Genomic DNA, 21,577 nt, shown 5'->3' with positions numbered 1-21,577 from the left:
ATCACCTGACACATGAGGCAGTGGTGCTGTAAATTATTTCCACGACTTTAAAATATTGCGACTAATATCTTTTCGGTTGTTAATTTGTGATTAATATTCATCGCCATTAGTTTATAATTATGAAAATACTCATTTTTTTAATAAACTAATTTAAAATGTAAATTTTTAATTCTCCTACGAACAAAGGATGTCGCGTGAGTGCGTATAATTATGTTCTATATGTTATAAACTTTTTCATTTTCAAATCATTTGGTAAAGTTTTAATATGACAAAACTTAATATTTTACACCTCGTAATAAAATAGCTGTTTTGTTAATTTTTATTTAATATTTGAAAATATATGTATCTATATCCAAAAAGAGTTGTATTTGGAACAGGCTAAAACAGAAAAGCCACATTTGTGTTTAAGGTGTGGGGTATTAATAATTTTTATTATTTCAGTCATGTTGAGGTTCATAAGATAATTTTTTTGCATGTTAATACTTCAGCGGCATATACGGGTCATTGCTTCAGACAATCGTAGGCATCTCTCCTAGCCCACGTCGTTGCTGACGTCAGTTTTCTTAACCGTGGCGGATGGAAACCTGAAACCATAACAACAGGGTTACGATGTGAATTCACTAAATAACAAAATCCCAATTGCATACCTGATGAACTTGGCTTATTTTTTTCTGTTTTCAGTTCTGGTTCTAATTTCGTTGGTTAAAAAATGAAGGTTGTACTATGAAATTCGTATATGAGATTTTTTTAAAATTGTTAATTCTAATTAATGTTGCTTTTAGCTTCAAATAGTGGCAAGGGAACATTTGGTTTGATGCAGTTAAGTATTCAAGAAACTTTACTTTATTAGTATTTTCTTAAAATACTATAATTTTGAATAAAATCTCGCACGTATATTATACCGAGTGTCCCAGTTTACTTCTTTCACTGTAACATGTCAGTTACATGAAAATACAGAAGTTTGAAATTTAGAAACATTAATGCAAGAAATGCAAAATACGGGTACCATTATATCGCTTTTGTTTTTTTTTTTTTTGGGAACGACATCAACTTTTTCTTTTCGAATAGAATAGAATATGTTTTTTAAATGCGTTAAATACGGTGAAAATTTTCAGTCATGCTTCATAGTCATAGTGTAATCCACTCTAATATGTCATTTATCAGAAAAGGGAGAAGTCTGAAATTTGGAAAGATAAATTAACGCTAAAATTGTATAAAATCAGCATAACTTCAGTGTTATATCAGCTTTGGTTTGTCCGGAAACTAAATAGAATGTGGTATGTTTTTCACGTGGGTTTTTTAGGTGGGTTAAATAAGTAGAATATTTTTTTATATTTTTCAGTGGTAAAGGGTTTGAAATGAATTTGTTTGATACAAGCTTTCACTGTAATATTTTAATTACCTACAGAATGGAATATGTTTTGTGAAACAGTATATTTTTACTCTTTTCAGGGGTATAATATTTTACAAAATTAGTTCAAATTTCTTTAGATACAACTTCGTCCCTTTGGGAGTTTTTTTCATACCCCTTATAAATTGAATAAAGATATGTGTGTAGTTTTCTGTATAAGTTCTAAAAAACATGAACGCATTGTTGAAACACAAGTATAGACTCATAATATTTTTTCATATTTTGAGTAGGATTTATTCGGTAAAATTTTGAGATGACGTCATCAATTTATTGGGAGGGTGATAACAAGATAAATATTTATAACGTTTGTAAAATTTTAGATTAATCTGATTTGAAGTTTCAAAATGTTGTTACACAATTTTGTTTTTTTTTTCGAAAAATCTGAATGTCTAGGGTATAAATTAAGACAGATTTATGAACAAGAAGTATAATAAACGTATGTTATATGATAAAATTGAAATAACACTTACTATGTAAAATTTTGAAGTGGCGTCATCACATTGTTTTTGGAGATGATTGATTAGACAACTTTTGCTTAGCGTTTTAGAACCTACACGATATTCCTAAAATACATATAAAATTGGATCCCAAAATTTCAACAAAATGAGGTAAGTTATTTTTGATTAAAACAATAAAACGAATTACGCCAAGTTTTAATTTTTTAACGTCATCGAGTTTTTGAGAGAATTGAGCAGATAAAAATATATCTGCAATCGGTGTCGCATTTCTGAGATTAAAAAGAGTCGATATAATACTAATAGTTTATTCCTTTTGTACTTTGTTTTTTCTGTTCTAAATTTTAAACTTCTACGTGTATTAAAGTGGGCGTTAACTTTTGGCGCCTTGTTGTAACAGGAAATATAACTGTGGAGGGTAGTGAATGTAAAGGTGAGCAACAAATCGGGACATTTTAAAATATCCGTTACTAGTTTATGTGGCACATTTGTAGACACTCACTTTACAAACTAAATAAGTCAATTTGTAAAAATTCAAATTAATTTCATTAATTATGAGAAAGGCTTAGATAAATAAGAACTGTGGTCTCTGAGTTCAAAGTGTCAGTTGATGAAAAGAAACGAGCTATAGAATACTTGTGGCCTGTCGCGATAATGTGGTGTTGTTTGGAACCATAAGTTGGTTTCTACCTGCTCCAGCAGTATGATTGCAAAGCAAGGTTACTAGACTACAATGAAAAAAAGACCTTTGCCCTATTATACTTAGGTGCCGTTTTCGCATATCGTGACAGTAATGAACTAACGATTGCTTTATACTTTCTTACACAGTCGATGCCATGTGTAGATATCCAATTAAACAGTCTAGTGATTTGTCAAACGTGGCGCCGTTAATTAAATATTACAAGCTTCAGAATTATGCAACCTGTGTAAGTAAGATTGAACCGTTATTTGTTGTCATGTCAGAGTTCGAAAACGGTCCGAAACTCTTGAAACGATAAAGCAAAAATTTCAGATAGTGCATGAGTAAGTTGGGGAAATCATGAAAGCGAAGGTTACAGGCTTAATATGTGATTCTAAGAAGTTACCGCCCGTTTCAAAACTGTTAACCAAAAACAATAACAGTTCGGCAAATTTCAAACCGATCTAAATCCGGAACATTCATTTTGGCAAGTGTAATCAGACCTTGTCCTTGCACTTATCGGCTTCCTTAGCGGTTCCTCAATCTGCCAAATGTCATTGATAATAATTTTAGACCGTGATTTGGCTAATCTCGATCGCAAAATGCACGACCTTCAACCATGTCTCCATGCGCTAGCCCCATATCTACTTCACCATTCAACAGTTGCAAGTTCGCAACAACCACCATTGATGCATCGCAGGCCATAAATCCTCACTTCCGCCCACAAAACGAACAAACACTTTGTTTTTTCCTTTCCCTCCTTAGAGCCTTGTCGGCCAATTGGCGTCATTCTATTATTCTTATGCAAATTCTAAAAATATGGAACGTGTGACAAGTGCCGTCCTCGACCTTGTGGCCCGGTGCAGCTGCATCGATTTGCAGGGTGACTCTTATGACCCAATTATCCAGCCGATGCCCAATGGGTAGGGTGACTGATAGATGAGGGTACGGGAAGACGCAGATGTATCGCCATCCTTTTTTTTTGGCCGTTTGTTCAATGGAAATGTTTGCGTCATTGTATGCATCAAGTACTTTGTCTGGTCACTAGTTCTCCAGTTACGACACATTCGCAATTTTGTAACATACCAGCGACCCTACCATTGGGTGCCGACGACGGCCTTGTCATTGTCACCGTGACTCATTAGCGGCACCACCCACAGATTAATCGCCTATTAACGGTAGAAAGTGCGATGGTAGTGCATGTCCGAACCAGGAAGACGGTACCAACGAACCGGAAAAATTTCATGGTAATGCCAAGGCTGGCGTCATCGGGGACGACCGTGAGGACTTTTGGTGCATTTCTTTCATGTGTGTTATTATTGTTCGTAAAAAGTCGGGTTGTTCAAGGCCTGACCTTGAATTTGATTAGCACACGTCACGGTTGTTTGGAGGGGATTTAAATAGAGATGAGCCCGAGCAGGTGCGACCTACGTGATCATATTTCGCTTATATTAACCTTTGACTAACCTCAGTGACATTCATGGGCGCCGATACGCGGAAACATTCCTGCGATGTAGGGTTTTGCGGCGACGTGAACAGATTTTCACGGAAAAAACTGATAGGAAAGTTTCCATAATTGATTAAAGGCTTTTGTTTTCGACAAACATGTTTGGCGAAAATTGCTGTTGTTCTAGGTCGATAACGAATGACTTGTCGAGGTTTGAATCCAAAGAAAAATGGACTATTTTTTGCGCGATCTAGAACATATTGATTTAGAGGTGACTGAGAACAAAGGTCGACGTCGCCAACAGCGTTTACACTTAAAAAATTAGTGGTGCAAAATGTCGCAAGTTTTCAGAGGCAGCTCTGAATAAAAACATTTTCGATGACACGCCGTTTTGCTAAAAAATACTAGATGATATGGTTAAAATTTTTGTTGCTAAAATGAACACACATATTGAATAGCGAACTTCTAAGAGGTTTTTAATTTTTGAATTTTCACGATTTCACTCCACAAAAAAGTGAAAAGAAAGCTTCCGAGAGTTTTACACAATTCATTTCATTAATGACCGTCACTTGTACAAAAATGACTTCCCATAATTTTAAATTCAAAAGGTAAATGTTGCCTTTCATTTGAATGCATTTCGTTTATTTAGACCTTCAAGGAACATCAGATTGTCTATAGTGAAGCTATAATGTCTTTAGTTGCTTCAAAAATACAATTCTTTAAATATCAATAGATTAGATTTATTTTTAGGGCTTTCTGGTATCTAGTCATGCAGCCAAGATCCGATAGGAAATGCCATAGCAACTGAAGAATTATTGTTTAAGCCAGAGATTTTATTTTGAGCAATATATTCCTCAGTCCTCACTGAAGCGATAGAAGTAAGGTTTAATGATATGTTGAATAATATAGAAGAAAAATGTTATTGAGGTAACCATCCAGGGACAATCGTTTTCATTACTTTGTTTTTAAACATAACTATTTGTTTTTATAAATTTAACATATTTTTATTTTCATCTATTACGTAATATATATGTATTTCTAATGATAAGAGTGCTTTCATTAATTTTTATAGCACTTTCGATTTTGCTTCAAATGAAAAAAAATTTTTAAAGAAGATTATTACCGTTTTTATACACTCAACACGACAGCATAACGGGTTTTGCAGTTTCAAAGTTAAATTACAAAATGTTGTTATATAATTTTGAATTTTTTTCCCAAAAATCTGGGTGTCTAGGAGAAGATTCAATGCGAATTCATATATCGCAAGTGCAAGACTATCTTATTTTATAACATTAAAAATATATATTATTGTAAATTTTGACGTCATCTTACTGGTAGTAGGGATGACTAGCTAAATTTTGGTCAGCGTTATACTATCTAAATGATATTCCTAATATACATACAAAATTTGGCAACAATCGGTCTAGTAGTTTCGGAGATTGTGTCTTATAAAAATTGATATAGACGACTGACAGACAGAAACGGACGGCCACTTTTTTCATAGGTACCATGAAACGTCGAGAAAACATGAAACTGGCAAGTTGCCTCTGTTACTGTACTTCCTTAGGAAATAAAAATGTATATCTCACAATATTTTTTTGTCCGTAAGAAATGAGTACCATTCTGTTGTACAATATAGTATTCTATTTGTAACAGATATTTAAACATCACTGTAAAAACTTATATTTTATGTAAAACTAGCTGCAGATGATAATGTTAGCTTATTTACAGTTTTTCGAATGTAAAGTTTTTTGTTTAAATACTCGTTGTGGAAAAGTTTTACACAAAATAAACGTGTATTGAGAGTCATTATAGAGAATAACATGTAAATGAGTTTTTAATTATATTTTTCACAATGCGACAATTAGTTTTATTGCAGCAGCACAAACTAACCACGCTGTATACAAAGTTCGTTTTCAGCATAATTTTGATACTTGTTTATTTCATTACTCTATGGTTGTGTAATAAGAGGCATTTCGCACGTTATTTTATAGGTAATATCTCATTTATCCCGATTATGAACATTCCAATTGTCATTCTTAGCTTGGTAATGAAGTAATTTTTTCGTTCTTTCCTTGGAAGCTAAAAATACCTGATCTAACCTGACGATCTGACCTGAGGTATTTCTTATAAGTACCAAATATATTTATCAAAAACTTTTTCATAAAGTTGTCAGTGCCTGCTGTTATACGTCATATGGATACAGCTTAATTTACATCACAATAGTGAGGCGCCGCTGCTAAAGCATATCTAGGCGTCACATATGGAGAAATGATTTGATTGCTTTCCCCTTCATAATCATTGTGTAAATGAAGCTTAACAGATTCAGTTTTAACATAAAACGGAAAAAAAATTATACATCTATTGCAGGTATCTCAAATTTTGTTTCTCTAAACAAGTCTATAATTGGACCATCTGTATGTGGTAAAAACTAAGTTGATGACAACTGAAGATATAAACTAAGATAAAGTTAGATTGTTATAATAGTCACAGTCTTTGTGCTCTTCTCTCTCTTTTTTTATAGAATGGAATAATATTTTTTCAATATATCAAATTGTCAAATGTCACATGAGTACAGTAACGTGGACCTATACTTAAAACGTATCACACATTATTTATTATTTAGTAGTATACGTGTGATTTATAAATAGGACCAGGCAAAATTAAGGATTTTCATTCGTGTTATACCTGAATGTTTAATTATTCTAGGCCTAAAGGCGTATAATTAAAAATTTCCTTCCTGATAATTATATTAAAGTGTAACACATATTATGTGGTACAAAAAAATGTCACCTTGTGTCCTATATTTTAGTGTTGAATAAAAAATGTTAAAAAAATAATTGCAGTTTTTTAATGTATTCATTATTCATTAATCACGAAGCGATTTCCTGCGCCTCAGATAGGGGTATTTTTTGAATTTCTCCAACGCCAGGTGTCGCTCGTCCGGCGGGAGATTTAAACTTTCGTGCGGTGTCGCGCTACCGTGGTGGAGTGAGTCGGTTTTCGGTAGATATCCAAAGTCCCTGAGGTGCGCTACTGAAATAAAGCAAGGTCAAGTTTAGCAAGGTCAGTCGGGCGGTCGCGTCGGGGCCGTTGGTGGGTGTCCGTCCGTCCCCCCGCCCCTTTTCCACCTCTTGACACTCAGCGTCAACAAGCAAAGTTCTGTTTTTAGCGCTTTTTTATGAACTTGTTGTCGTGTTGCTATATCGAGGTTCAAGGATGTGCGTGTGTAGGGTACATGACGTTGCTGCCGCCTCCGCCGCCGCCGCCACCGCCACGAAAATAACAATAATAGGAGCGAGATATTTAGCATAAATGCGCCGTTGTTTGTACGCGTTTATCTTGGGTATTTGATAACGGAGGGTTCAAGGTTGGCATGAGCTGCCTGTGTACTGGCTCACAATCGTTTTCATGGTCAAAGTGATAGAGATAATTAGTTAATAATACTCGTTTAATTCAATTTGCGTGTATGAGATAAATGGGTTTCTGGTATGACAATGGCCGCTTGGAAAATTACTTTTTACTGCGGGAAGTGTCTTCAAGGTGAGGGCCAATGGATGACATAAACAACGGCCAATTTACGACATGTTATGTCACACCACATTTATTCAAATTGATGATATTTTATTGCATTGTCGGTTGAATTATGAGCCCTCGAAAAGGCGGCCGATTCCGCAACGGAAAACTCAACCGAGCTTTTGTTTATTCGGGTTCGCAGAACATGACATGACGTGTTGTTTGGAACTTAACTTCGACGAATTCGGTTTCTCAGGAAGTGACATTAAATTTATCCTGCATTCGTCACGTTGCGAAATTCACAAAGTTTTATTATTACCGTACGATTAGATAATAACCCTTCGCCTTTGCGTAATTATGCAGTTTCTTTAAAAATAAACATTCAAATGCATTGTAAACAACCTTGGCAATTTGTTTAATCACTGTATAAATTATTTAAGAAAAAGTAAAAGTACGCAGCAAAATACTCCTGCAATAAAAATAGATTATATTAGAGAAAAACCACGTAACAACGAAATAATTTACATCACAATTATTTTTTTCTTCCTTTGTTTTTCTTTCTTCCTTGAGTTTTTAGTTTCGCCTTCTGTGCTTTCAAATCCTTTTTCATTCGTGCGTCGACGACTTTATAATGACCTTTAACACCGGCCGGCCTTTTCATTTTTTTAGCAGCCATGTGTTTCTTGGTTACCACGTACGTCACCTCTTTCTTAGGTTCTCGTCTTGCTTTCTTATACAACCTTAAGACAAACAAAACGATTATCGTTCCCACACTTCTTATCGCATTACTCACTGCTTTATTTGTTTGGCCTTTTCTTTATCCGAGACGTCCACGTTATCCATTAAACTCTCCACTTTTTTCTTTGCCTTCTCAAGTTTCTTCAAAGCTCTCTTCTTCTTTCTAGCTTTTGCTTCAATTACCTTTTTAATGGGTCGCACGTTGAGCTCCTGCAATTGCTTCTTATACTCTTGGACCATTTCCTGAAAACAGCAAAATAATAAACATACTTTGACACGGACCATACAATACTTTTGGAACTGCGGCATCCTTCTTCATGTGTTTTTGCTCATCTTGTACAAACCAGTCAGGCAAATTATCGTCGTTGAAAGCATATCGATTCCACGCCGCGTCGATTATATCCCGTTTCGTCTTTTTACTGTTCACCATCAGCGTTCCAAGCGCTAATTCTTCTTCACCCAACCTCTGTTTCCTCTTTTTACCAATTTTTTCACCAGATGAGACAATTTCAAAACCATCTTTCTTTGCATTGTTCACAGGTACTTTAATTTCTTGCTCTACATCATAGTCAGAATCTTCTGAATCATCAGAACTATAATCGCTATCTGTGGAAACTTTTTTAGTGCTTTTATTATATTTTTCTTCATCTTCACCCAAAATTTTAGCGCCTTTCTTTTTAAACTCTTTTACTGTTTTATCCAAATCTGCATCTTCATCACCTTCATCTATCAAGTTCTTGAAAGCCTCCCTTTCAAACCACAATTCTGCTTTATGAGCTTTCTTTTCTTCTTTGCTTCGGTGGTCCAAGTCAGTGATTAAGGGGTGTTTTTTAGGTTTAGTTACTTTTGTTTTGGAATCGTCAACATCACTAGTTTCGCTGTCGCTCAATCCAAGGCCTTCTTTTATTTGACTTTCATCTTCAGACTCACTTTCTAATTCTAATTCTGAATCAGAATCTTTGTAATATAATCCTGAGCCACTAAGATGTTGCTCATCTTTATTATAGCGAATATATTTCGTTTTAACTTCATTTTCTTCATCATCTGATTGCGCCACGACGTCGGGAGTTTGATTGAGGACTTTATTCATTTGTTTATTGTTAGTCACTTGTTTTAAATTAAACATGCCATCATTCTCCATTGTGGGTCCTGAATCGCCCTTTAAAACCATCTTCAAGTTTAGTTTTTCATTAAGTTTCTTGCGCTCTTTTTGTGCTTTCTTCTTCTTGCGTTTTAAATCGCGTTGTTCTTCAGTCTAGAATGAATAAATTAAATAAAAGCCATAATGGTGCGAAAAGTACTCACCTCTAACTCTAAAATTTGTTGGTGGACTTCTTTTAATTCATCTTCATCAGTTTCTGCAGCTTCCTCTTCAACTGTTTCTTTCTCTGGTTTTTCTTCTTTCTTTTCTTTAAATTCTTCACTCAGAGTCTTCTTCCAAGTCATAAGAGCCTTCAAATCTTTTCTTCCTAAAACTTTAATATCCTTGCAACATTCTTTAATTTCAAGGGTTGTTTTCTTGTGACTTGCAATTTCAGAAGTGTCAAGAACAATCTAAAAAAAAAAAAAAAAAAATTAATATAAGTTTGTTATGTGTTGTAACTAAACAAACCTCTGAGGCAGCTTCCAATAGTTCCACCCCTGTTGGATGCCTAATAAAATCCGACGCCTTCAGCACATGATGCAAAGTATAGTCATTCTCTGGATAGCCCCCGGCTTTATCCTTCTTCTTTTTTTCCGGATGATAAATATTTAACTTATTTTGCGGCTCAATCTCCAACTCCTCAAAAACGTACTTCGAATCCAGAAACTTGGAGTCAATTTTATCAGGCGCAATATAATACTGACAAACCACGAAAATCTCAGCCGACTCATTTCTTGATGCTTGGGGTTTAGTGGCGTGCACTTTTTTAAAAAACTGTTTCAAAACCCAAATCAGGGGGTTATAATCCTTCGAGCGAAACACCTTCGTCACAAACCAGCCCCCTTTCTTCAAAAACTGGCTAGCCAATTTCAACGCGTTCAAAGTCAAGCACGCTTGCTGGTACGCGTCATGCAGCCAGTTTTTACCCACATTTGGGGCTCCATCGTGCAACACCACATCGGCTTTCCATGTTTGTAGTTCCTTGGTAAGTGCGACGCGGCACTTTTCGGTCGTGATGTCTTCAGTGAGGGAGATACAGCCGGGGATGGGTTTTATCGGGAATAGATCTACTCCGACGATGATGCTGGAGACGGGCATGTTTTGTTGAGCTACTTGCATCCAGCCGCCGGGGGCGGCACACAAGTCGATGCATACTCGAGATTTTTGGAGGAATTCGAATTTGCGGTTTAGTTGGATTAGTTTGAAGGCGGCACGAGATCTGAAACCTTAGAACGGGTTTGAGGTTAGGTTGGGGTGTGATGGGGGTATGTTACCTGTTTCTTTTGCGAGTTGGTAGTATTTGTCTTTGCGCTGTTTTCCGATTTTGGTTTTCTTCCCCATCGTTGAATAATGGGAGTGTGTTTAAAATTATTGAAGATTTATAACTGGTAAACACATGTCACTTTTGTAGGTTATGTAGTGTTGGTTTGTGTTGGTAATGCAGGAAATGTAGGTGTCTGTCGATACTTGACAGATTGGACAGCGTTCTATAGTCGGTCGTACGAGTTTCTACGCAGTGACGGCGTTCTAGGGAGGGAAAGCAAAACATAATTAACGAAAAATAGTTTGATTTCATTTTAAATTAGCTATTAAATATTGTTCAGGATATAGAAAACGTTGTACACTATTCTGAAATTGTTCAAAAATTGTGACAGACTTTGTAGCTATGAAAACTCATAAATTCTGAAATTTACAATATTTTCCATCATGTTTTAAAATTTCAGGTATTAATTGTAAGATATAATTCCAGTTTTGTTCTGTCTTCAATGTTAAGGTATATTTTTTGCATTTTTAAAATCACTGATAAAATGTAGATTGACTTTCATAAGACAACGTTTGTTATTTTCGAATTAGTAAGTTTTCTTAAGAATTAACATTTTACCTCCTGTAAGAATCCTAAAGAAATATATCAAAACTATAAAAATTATGTACAGTTATCATACTTCAAATTAATTAAATAAAATATGCTGTATCTTCACTCATGTTTTCATAAAATTTCAAAAGTCTGTTTCCAAAAATAAGTGTCAGATCTCATGGGGTTCAGATTACTTTTTCTCCCAAACGTTAGAGGGACAGTGGTTAGAGTCTTCTTGTGATTGGATGTCACGTGAATTGCATTTGAAATAGAAATATACATCTTTGTCCTTCTTACTTTGCGGGTGTTTTGATAACGGGTATTTTTTGTTGCCATTATGATTAGGTTGCAATTTTATAGTTTCGACATTGGTACCAAGTATTGTTAAAAAAATTACTATTGTCGTACTATCCTTGTCTAGTACATAGGTTAAATTACTCCATTTTCATTATCAGGAGCCACAGTTTTTATATAGTATTTCTAAAAATAATTTGAAAACAGAATTTTATGAGTGTCATTAGCTTTTGGTAAGCTCCGAGTATAATTTTCATAAAAATATCCGAGTACCTGTTCGTTCGGGGTGGATTTCCAGCAGGCGCGGATTCAGGATTTCGTTTAGGGGGGGGGGGGGGAGCGGCAATTTTTGTGTGAATTTACTCCTATAAAATTTTAGCTAGTATACTCTTTTTCACATAACATGGGTGACATTTTTCATTACACGTATAGTGAGAACCTCGATAATCCGAATTAATTGGGAAAAAGGTGTGTTTGGATTAACGATTTGTTCGGATCAGCGATTTTCCCAAAAATCTGAAAGGGAATTGAATAACAACTTCATACACAGTTGACAACAAATTTCAAGAAATAAACCTTAATTTTATTAAACAAAATTAAAGAATTCTTAAGCAACAATGGATAATAGATACATTCTAAAAAAATATTACTCCGTGACCATAAACACGCTATCTTTTTGGAATCAACACGCCGGGATCCATACCCTGAATTTTTTCAGAATTTTTAGATGAATTTTTCAAAAATGAAATTTTCCACATGCAAATTTCGACCCATTTTCGACGATTTTCGAAATTTAACTAAATACTTTTTCTTGTAGATTTCGGGCCTCATTTCTTCGATAACTTCAACCTTTTTTCCAGAATTAGTTAATTAATTTAGTGCATTGAAATATCGCAATTTTTAAAAATTTCAAAATATTCCATACAACATATGCAGAAAGATCTTGCGTTATTTTTGCAAGTTCAGTTCGGATTGCAGAGTTTTTGTTCGGATTAAAGAAGCATCGGCTTCCAATAGCCTCTATTCGGATAATCGTTAATTGGGATTATAGAGGTTGTACTGTATTTATATAAGCAAATAACGCTTAGTCAGCACATGAATTTTGCATATAAATTTTGTATAGAAATATATATTTACGAAGCATTTAACTTTTTTATTTATCTTAAGTTTGATTGCAACACACTTATGAAATATGCCCTAAACAATTTCCTGAGTCCTTCCAGTTTGGAGTGGGGGTAATAAAAGCGATTAACTTATTTTCAAATATTTCTGGAAAAACTTTGGTGGTTTGTCGGTAAAACTAAAGAAACTATTTTGTATTGTCTCTGTAAACTCCAACCCTTATTAGTTGTCACCTCCTTTTTTCACTTAAACCGCCTCTAAGGCCTTTTCTTATTGCTCCTACGCTCAGAGCGTCCCGATTGGAGAACCAGTTCTTGGTTTCTAATTGTAAAACTCTTTGCATGTAGGGCATCTTTCGGGGTTTTTATGGTTTGGAGTTAACAAAAAATTTGTGCCACATTGTCAGAAAAACGTTTTCGGGGGCTGAATGTTGTCAGTTTTATTTTTTCTTAGTCAGGAGAGATTCATTTTTTCCTTCCGAACTGTTCATTTTTCTTGTCTCTAAATTCCTGAAGTTGCCTCTTACAAAAGTTGCCGAAACGTAGAAACTCTTTCCAAAATTGACATGGTACAAATTCGGAAAATGACTTTCTGTTATTAGCTTTGATCGTGAAAGCCTTCCATTCCATTGTACTAAATGTTTGTAGATAATACTTAAATATACATTGTTAAAAATACCTGTAAAAAATCTCAGTTCTCCAAACTACTCACTTCATTTTTTTTTTATTTCATTGCTGTTAATATGGTTTTAGTAAGACAGTGATTTCAGGTCATGTTACTATCTGACGTTCCGGTCCAATATGGCTGACTGGAATTTCGATTATTTATTTATCAAGTTGAAAACAGCGAAAAAGAGTAAATATTTACTAAAAATTCCGCTTGACTATTTATGAGTGTAATTCCAATGCCAAGTGTCAATACATATAATTATTATCTTTATGTTATTACATATTTATCAGTCCAAAGACTTTTCAGTTGGATGCTTCTAACTCCTACTATATTTTTAGTTATAATGTTGACCGCACTTGTACAGGCCGATTTGATTTATGCTGTAGTATCTCTAATCGTAAATTTTCGGGGATAATTCTGTAAGAAGTTTTACATTAGAGAATAATTTTTTTATCATTTTCCTGCATACTTAGAACACTGTTATTATGTATACATATTTTATGGTAATTGCAGTGCTTAATTGTATTTTGATTTTACAATCAATCTCGGCGGTCTCGTTGAAATATTAAAATTACGTTTCAGAGCTTTAATTATTGTCTACTATATTCAGATATAAAAAAAACATGCTTGGTTACTGTAAACAATAGCAAAACTTCCAATTTTATTTTTATTTCTTTTTTCAGAAAAATGGGTATTCCCCGAAAACTGATCCCACCGTCGCCACTGACATCTAAAGACACGTGATCATCAATTGGCCTACTTTATATATTTTGTCGAAAATATCAGGTGATATGGAATATTGATAGCTATATTTATATTAAGGTTGTGAATAAATAAAATGTTTCTGGATTAATGCATTTTGTGATTAAGTCCATTATCCTTCATTTCGTTAATTTTTCGTGTCGTTTGTACACATTCCAACAGATGGCGCTTCGGTCGCGTCCCTATTTATAGATTTGTTCGATATGTACCCGACGTAAAAATACACATATAACCGTTAATTAAAAATAAAAGACGTCCTCTTCACACTGTAAGTCAACCTGACACCGATATACGCAAAATTAACAACAATAAATAAACCGCCATCTTGTTCCACCCGTGACGTCGCCCACTTACGCCCACCAATCAGAGGCGCTCCCGATGGTCCGAGTTTATTCTAGATTATTTTGCATGACGTGTATTATTCTACTTGGACCCCGCGTTTGTGTACAATAAAGGTATTCGATAAGCGTACGTGGTGAAGATAAGTATTATTCAGCAATAACCAAAGTGAAAAACTGTCTCCAGTGTGTGTGTTCCAAAATAATCGCATAGTTTCGTGTCCAAATTAAACAGTTGAAAGTGGCAAACATTATGGCGCCGTCAATACAGTCGTTTCTAAATTCTTTCAGTAATTCACTGTAAGTATAAATAGCTTAGTCACTCCCGATAACGTCATCTTGGAACGCAATAACCCCTCGTTTCCCCAAGGGAACCTCCCGTGAGGCAGCACCTGAAGAATGTCTACGCCTGTCTGGCCATGTCCACAATGGCCGCCGCCGTCGGGGCCTCCATCCACCTCTTCACAAACATCCTCCAGGCTGGGTTCCTCTCGGGCATCGGCGCCCTGGTCTTCTTCGGTCTGTTGATGGCCACCCCCGATGACAACGGCAAAACTCTGAAAATGCGCATGGGCTACCTGTTGGGTTTCACCACGTTGACTGGCGTGGGCATGGGGCCCCTGCTGGAGCACGTCATCGCCGTGGACCCTAGCATTGTCGTGACGGCCTTGGTGGGCACGGCCGTGGTATTCGTGTGCTTCTCCGTCTGCTCGTTGCTGGCCGAGAGGGGCAAGTGGCTGTACTTGGGGGGCACCCTCATGTCGTTACTCTCCACTTTGATGATCTTGTCGTTGGCTAACTTGTTCTTTGGATCGTCCATGCTGTTCCAAATTCAGTTGTACCTGGGATTGTTTGCCATGTGTGGCTTCGTGTTGTATGATACACAGCTGATCATCGAAAAGAGGAGGATGGGAAGCAAGGATTTTGTCACTCATTCGTTGGATTTGTTCGTTGATTTCATTGGAATTTTCCGCAGAGTACTTATCATCCTGACACAGAAGGTAATTAGAGACAGGTCTGTTCCCCTCCTTTTTACCTTTGTCCTATTTAATCCTTATTTTTGAATCTGGGTGAGAGTAGTTTTCTTACGAGTTATTTTGTTATAGGAGCAGGAATCGCAGAAGAAGCGAAGAAATTGAAAACAATTAAGTGATTGACGAATTTTTTGTTAAATTAGGAAGTGATATGGTGTTGTGTAATATATTTTTCCAATTGTCATATATGTTATTTTCTTTGATTATTATATAATGTAAATTTAAGTTAATCAAATAAATAATTTTTGTAAAAGTGGTTTTTTTGATAACATTGGTAACAATGTTGTGTGCATGTCATTAAGATAAATATTTAAGTAGAACCACGTAAGTGTTACGCGTATTGCTTTGTCAAGGTTGATGAAAATCAATTTCAAATACGCATACAAAGTGCGACATTTTTGTTAAATTAATTTTTTTATGTCTGCTGAATGCAGAACTGCGTGTTTCAGCAAGCCAGTATTGTAGTAAGCAGTAAACAGGTTTTATGGATCCAGTTTATAAAAATAAATCTGCTAATTATAAGCCGTTACAGTGTTAGTTTCTCTGTAAATATATTTTCAGTTTATGTTCAGTTCTGGCAAGAGTTTTCACTGTTTACAAACAGCGGAAGCAATAATTATCTCCAAGTTGAAACGATCCGGCGAACAATCACAATCATGATTAGGCACCCGCGCATACAAATGAGTTTATAGGAAGCATTTCAAACTAATTAATTTCTGTTTAGCGAACAGAATAAATTGTTGCAAATATCTCAGCTCGTGCAAAACACTTGTCTATCGAGTCCAGGAAATGTAAATTTATTATCTTGCAATTATATTATATTTCTCGTTTATTCCTCTCGCTCGCACTTGGTTTCGCTGTCAGCACCAAAAACTCGTCAGAGTAAAATACTTTCGTGTACGTGATGTATACGCCGGTTGCAAAAGATAATGCGTTTTTGATTCATTGTGGGTGAAAGATGACCACATTCATAAACAGATAATTTTGTCTCCTAAGAGAGAGATGGAAATGGATATCTCATGATCATGACCTACACCACAGACTTACAGCTTTTTTTTTACGATATCTGAAGAATTTTTGTCATGCTTTTTCGCTCGTTATTTTTGCTTCTTAAAGAAACCTCAGCGATATGTATTATACTGGAAAAAAAATGATGGAAATGCTGATGCAAAATTAATTTTTGTAAACCAATATTCTTTCCTCGTATATTTTTCATTCCCAAATTTAAAGTTGATGAATGCTTTAATGTAATTTGGCAAGATCCTTACATACCTACCCGTTGTATTTACTAGATAGAGGGTAAAACTAACAAAACTGCTATAATTTTGATATGGAGAAGTATCATGTTGTGCAGCTTTTGGTTTAACGGGAGGACCGCGGAAAATAACTTGTCAACTGTGATCTAGGTAGATACTCGTAAACGGACAAAAATAAGTGAAAATGGCTGCAATATTCGGTAATTTGGATTTAGGGTTGTTTATTGTATTCCCACCCCCTGTAAAAATATTGGGCACAACGAGTTGTTTGTCCTGTTTCCAGGGTGGAATTAGGTCTTCGCGTCCGGAAAAACAGGATTGGTAAAACATCTAACTTTACATTTTATTTGTTCGGGACTTCAGTGTTCTTTCCTTAATAAAATCCCTAAACAATAAACAAGCTTTTATTGGGGTCTGCGGTAAGTCGCGCTGTGAAGGCACCTAAAAGTTAATAATCAAAAATAATTTTACACGAAACGAAAATGAATACTGGATTCAGTAGAGCTAACAACTGAAGTTAATAAAGTGATTTTTATTAAAAAACAGACAATAATTGTAAGTATATGTACTTAAATTCCATTTTTTCATTCCTGCTGTCTAAATACATATTTAGAGCTTCTAAGCCTTAAAAAAATACAGAATTTAGATAAGAAAAAAAATTTAAGAAAAATAATTTAGTTCAGAACTTGTTCCTCTACTATCAGGCATTCTATTTTTGGCTGTCTTATTGTATTACAGTGAATTATTATTAAAATGTGGTAACCTTGATAATAATTTATAGCTAATGAAAACAATAAGTTTATCAAAGAGGCGCCGAAGAAGCAATTATCATCGTTGATAGCCTTGAAGATCGAAAACGAAATAATCTCCATCGATTCTACAGAAAACAACAAATGAAGTTTTATATTTGACACGATATACTTGTACAATAATGTATATCGTGTATATAGGTATAGAAGTATGTAGTGAAAAATACACTGAAGTAGTAGCAAATGTAACTGTATTTTTTTAGTTGTTTTTGTGAAATTTTGAGGATATTAATATCCGTTATTAACAGAATCATTCTTTAGGTATAAATTAATCGATTAATATTTTCGCCTTTTTCCGGATTTATTTTTCCTTACTTGAAATGGTCCACGTTTCACAATAATGTGTTTTAAAAATGGTGCCACTGGAAACTTCCACCCAGCAGGATGAAAATCTGCAGATTACTTAGGTGGTTTTGATCTTTTTACTTCCCGAGCGTAAGCAAAGGAAGTATTGTAATCGAGTCCGTCGGCCGACTCTCTACTTTTACGTTTTCTCGATCTTTCATGACCCCTAGAAGACGAAGAAATAGGTCTCCCATTTCCGTCTGTCTGTCCGTCTGTCCGTCCGTCTGTCCGTCCGTCTGTCCGTCTGCCGTCCCGGATTTTTATTAGACAGATAATCTCCGAAAGTACTCGACCGATTGTTGTGAAATTTTGTATTTATATTAAGAATATCATGTAGATGGTAAAACGCTAACCAAAATTTGTCTAATCATCCCCACCACTAATGCGATGACGTCACTTCAAAATTGTACATAGTTAATGGGTTTTCAATTGTATAAAATAAAATAGTCCTACACATGTAGTTTACAACTCTGAATCGACTTTTCACCCGAAACGTCCAGATTTTTGGAAAAAAAAATAAAAATTATAAAACAACATTTTGAAATTTAATTTTTAATCTGCTAACCAGAATGCTTTGAAATGTTGCAGATGTTTTAAGGCTATAAAGAGCATCATAAATCTTTAGTCAAAAAATATTTGCTTATCCCCTCCAAAAACTTGATGACGTCAGCTCAAAAGTTTGTGGAATAAATCATATCTAAAATGTACAAAATATGATGAGTCTGTACTTGTGATTTATCATTCCATTCATATTTTTGGATTTGCATATGCAGGGTGACTCAAAAAAATTAATGTAGGCGTGAATTTATTTTATCGATTTAATCAGGAATTACAAAACCGAATGCTTTGAAATCTTGGGAATATTTTAAAGTTATTATAAGCATGGTAAACTTTTGTACAAAATGTATTTGTTCATCCCTCCTAAAAAAATTGATGACGTCACCCTTAAATTTTGCTGAATAAATCCTATCTAAAATGCAAAAAATATGATGAGTTTGTACTTGTGATTTATCATTCCATTCATATTTTTTAGATTTTCTTAAGAGGTGGTTCAAAAAAATTAATGAAGTCAATTTATTTTATTGATTAAATTAAAGGCAACACTTATTATTAGTATTACACCCCAACCAACCCAATTTGGTAGACACAAAATTTGTTAAAGGAAAAACTCGGTTGAAACATAAGGGTAGCACGCTTATTTACATCGACTTTAACATTACATACCTGCATTTGTTTTATGCGCTCACTTGGTTCCGCGAATGTGAAATAGACATGTTTATAATCAACCAATTGTGAATTTCACCGTCAAGAATTAAAATAAAACCCAATGTTTTATATAATAAGCGGAAGTCGAAGCAATAAAACCGATGGTCGTTTTGTTTACAGTTTCTCTGTTTGACTCTCACGTATGCTGTTACGCCTGTCATCTTAAATTAAGAATGTTTATACATACACGATTTTCAGTTGCCTCTGATACGTATACGTGAGTAAATTGTTTCGTTATTTTATTGATTATTACAAATCAATATTCAAAACGACCCAATTCATTTTCCCGAAAATTTGAGAGTATAATAATTTTATTCTTAGTATTACACTACATCTATCCCAACTGATATACGTGTCCTTGCAAAAATGTTGATGACGTCATCGCATTTTTTTTTAAATTCCCACTACAAAAATGTAATGAGAAAAAAAACACAATAGGCATGCAGTCGTCAAGTTTCCGACAGGGAGGGAAGTACTGTCTAAACTCTTTAGACCAATTTTTTTACCCATATTAGTCTCTTTATAAAGGTGTTGATTGCAGAGATTCAGAAAATATTCAGCTAATTGTTTCATCCTCCTTCTTTTCACAGTTTTCTTCTTCTAGATCCTGAGTGAACCTTTTTGTTTTCAGTTAGACATTTTCACAAAACTAGTTAGAAAAATTAGTACTTGGATAATGGAAAAGAGTAAACAAAATTATGATTTTGTTTTGTGATTTTAAAAAATGTTTAAATTATTTACCTGGTTTGGGCAGGTGGGTATTAACATATTTTAAAATTCAAAAGTAAATCAATTTTAAACAGGTACTCAAAAACTGTTTATTTATTGAATATCGAAATATTCATGCACTATCGACTTTATATGAAGTCCGACTCGTTCACCTCGTCGACACCACATATTTATTTGTGTGTTATTCGTATGTCATTCTAGCAGATATTGTGTGATGACTAATAATAATAATTAACAATTAATGTTTGGCTTTACCACAGTGATGCACTAATTATAGAGGAATACTTAACATATAAGAAATAATTTCTGTAAATGTTTAACATAGTTTATAACGCCAAGACTTTTCATATGATGTTTTCTCTTTCTTCGTACCTAAATTTTTAGGTTGATAACTTTATAGATCTGATGTCATACTGTTTTATTGATAGTTTTTGTAAAAGTTTTGATGAAAGCAACGAAAAGACACTTTTAGCAACAAGTTACAAATGAATTTTGAAAAATTGCAGTGGTTTCTATGTTTTCTTTCTTTTCATATTGTTGTACTATTTTTTTAAATTAGTAATTAGTTCTTAACTTCATAGTTAATTATTGTAGAATTAATGTCTATGAGTTAATGAAGAACGTGTCATTTATATTATTTGATTTTAGGTTCTTTTTTGACTCATTTTTAGTACAACTCCCTTGCTCAAATACAGTAATAAAAAATACAACTGTAGAAAAACTAGCATGTAAAATTACTATACAAGTATAAATTTCACACGTGCCGTAATAAGCTTTTTCTGCACTTGTTTTACAACATACTGTTTCCTGTTCTCATCTGACATGTCATTTTCGTTGATTATTATTACATATGTATATAGTAATGTAAGTTTAGGTTTGTTTAGTAAATACGTTTTATGAAGATCGGTATTTTTGTTAACTTAACAATGGTAACAATGTTCAATGACACTACGAGAATGTGTGCATGTCATTATGATAAATATTTAACTAGAACCACGTAGGTATTGTGGCCACGTCAAGGCTGTTTATTGGATTGGAAATCAATTTTGGATAAGCCACAAAATGAGTTTTTTTGTAAATAAGTTTTATGTATTTAACGTAAGCAAAATTAACATGTTTTGGAAGATAAACTTACAATCTGCAGTAAGAATAAATACGGTAAATAGATTACCTAAACTTTAGTTGATGATGTAAATTTGTTAATTTTGAAGTTATCGTATTAACATTTTAATATGAAATTATATTTGTAATATGTATAATTTATGGGTAGGATTTAATTTTCTATGAATTCACAGTTCATAGTACGATTAATAACATTAATAATAATATGTGCTGTTGTAAATACTCATATCTTAGGTCGTTACTATAGTGGCAAGATGTACACATAGATATCTGATCGTAAACTTGTTACAGTTTTACTTTTTTTGGTACCACGTGTTTTTCAAAGCAAGCACTTTCTGTAATATAAATAATTGCCCTGATTCAGCTCTCGATAATAAAGACGTTTTATATATCTAACGATCTGTATAACAAGGGTTACCATAATTACAACAGTTTTTAATATCTGAATGAAATCGTAAAATAAATGAACCATGCCTTATTACTTATTAGTTATTAAACACAATTACATGTACATTAGAAAATACAAATTTACGAATTTGGTCTAGTTAAAAATACATTTTTGAAGCAGCTTTGATACCGGCTGGAA

At 34.2% G+C, this 21,577-nt stretch overlaps 2 protein-coding genes across 2 annotated transcripts; one reads left to right on the top strand and one right to left on the bottom strand.

Annotated features, from left to right (window-relative positions):
- Window positions 1–6,820: 6,820 nt before the first annotated feature.
- LOC135125921 (pre-rRNA 2'-O-ribose RNA methyltransferase FTSJ3) lies at window positions 6,821–10,828 on the bottom strand. The gene is made up of 7 exons (XM_064051698.1): window positions 10,665–10,828; window positions 9,859–10,616; window positions 9,552–9,800; window positions 8,539–9,501; window positions 8,302–8,489; window positions 8,034–8,248; window positions 6,821–7,977 (listed from the first exon to the last, which is right to left on the bottom strand). The coding sequence occupies exons 1-6, from the start codon at window positions 10,729–10,731 to the stop codon at window positions 8,041–8,043; spliced, it is 2,433 nt and encodes an 810-aa protein (XP_063907768.1). The 5' UTR covers window positions 10,732–10,828; the 3' UTR covers window positions 6,821–7,977; window positions 8,034–8,040.
- Window positions 10,829–14,414: 3,586 nt separating this feature from the next.
- On the top strand, window positions 14,415–15,717 carry LOC135125920 (bax inhibitor 1). Its single transcript, XM_064051697.1, has 3 exons — window positions 14,415–14,730; window positions 14,801–15,431; window positions 15,537–15,717. The coding sequence occupies exons 1-3, from the start codon at window positions 14,684–14,686 to the stop codon at window positions 15,567–15,569; spliced, it is 711 nt and encodes a 236-aa protein (XP_063907767.1). The 5' UTR covers window positions 14,415–14,683; the 3' UTR covers window positions 15,570–15,717.
- The last annotated feature ends 5,860 nt before the right edge of the window (window positions 15,718–21,577 follow it).

Source organism: Zophobas morio, unplaced genomic scaffold (assembly GCF_036711695.1).
Source record: "Zophobas morio isolate AGI-343-1 ecotype UQ-CSIRO unplaced genomic scaffold, CSIRO_AGI_Zmor_V1 ptg000009l, whole genome shotgun sequence".
Classification (NCBI taxonomy): domain Eukaryota; kingdom Metazoa; phylum Arthropoda; class Insecta; order Coleoptera; family Tenebrionidae; genus Zophobas; species Zophobas morio.
This window is presented reverse-complemented; position numbering and strand designations above follow the sequence as displayed.

Excerpts from the sequence above, each read along its gene's own strand:
- LOC135125920 (XM_064051697.1), top strand. The coding sequence starts at position 14,684 with ATGGCGCCGTCAATACAGTCGTTTCTAAATTCTTTCAGTAATTCACT. Across the intron at positions 14,731-14,800 it reads AATTCTTTCAGTAATTCACT|GGAACCTCCCGTGAGGCAGC; the intron begins GTAAGTATAAAT and ends CGTTTCCCCAAG. Across the intron at positions 15,432-15,536 it reads TTATCATCCTGACACAGAAG|GAGCAGGAATCGCAGAAGAA; the intron begins GTAATTAGAGAC and ends ATTTTGTTATAG.
- LOC135125921 (XM_064051698.1), bottom strand. The coding sequence starts at position 10,731 with ATGGGGAAGAAAACCAAAATCGGAAAACAGCGCAAAGACAAATACTAC. Across the intron at positions 9,502-9,551 it reads AACAAATTTTAGAGTTAGAG|ACTGAAGAACAACGCGATTT; the intron begins GTGAGTACTTTT and ends TATTCATTCTAG. Across the intron at positions 8,249-8,301 it reads AAGGCCAAACAAATAAAGCA|GTTGTATAAGAAAGCAAGAC; the intron begins GTGAGTAATGCG and ends GTTTGTCTTAAG.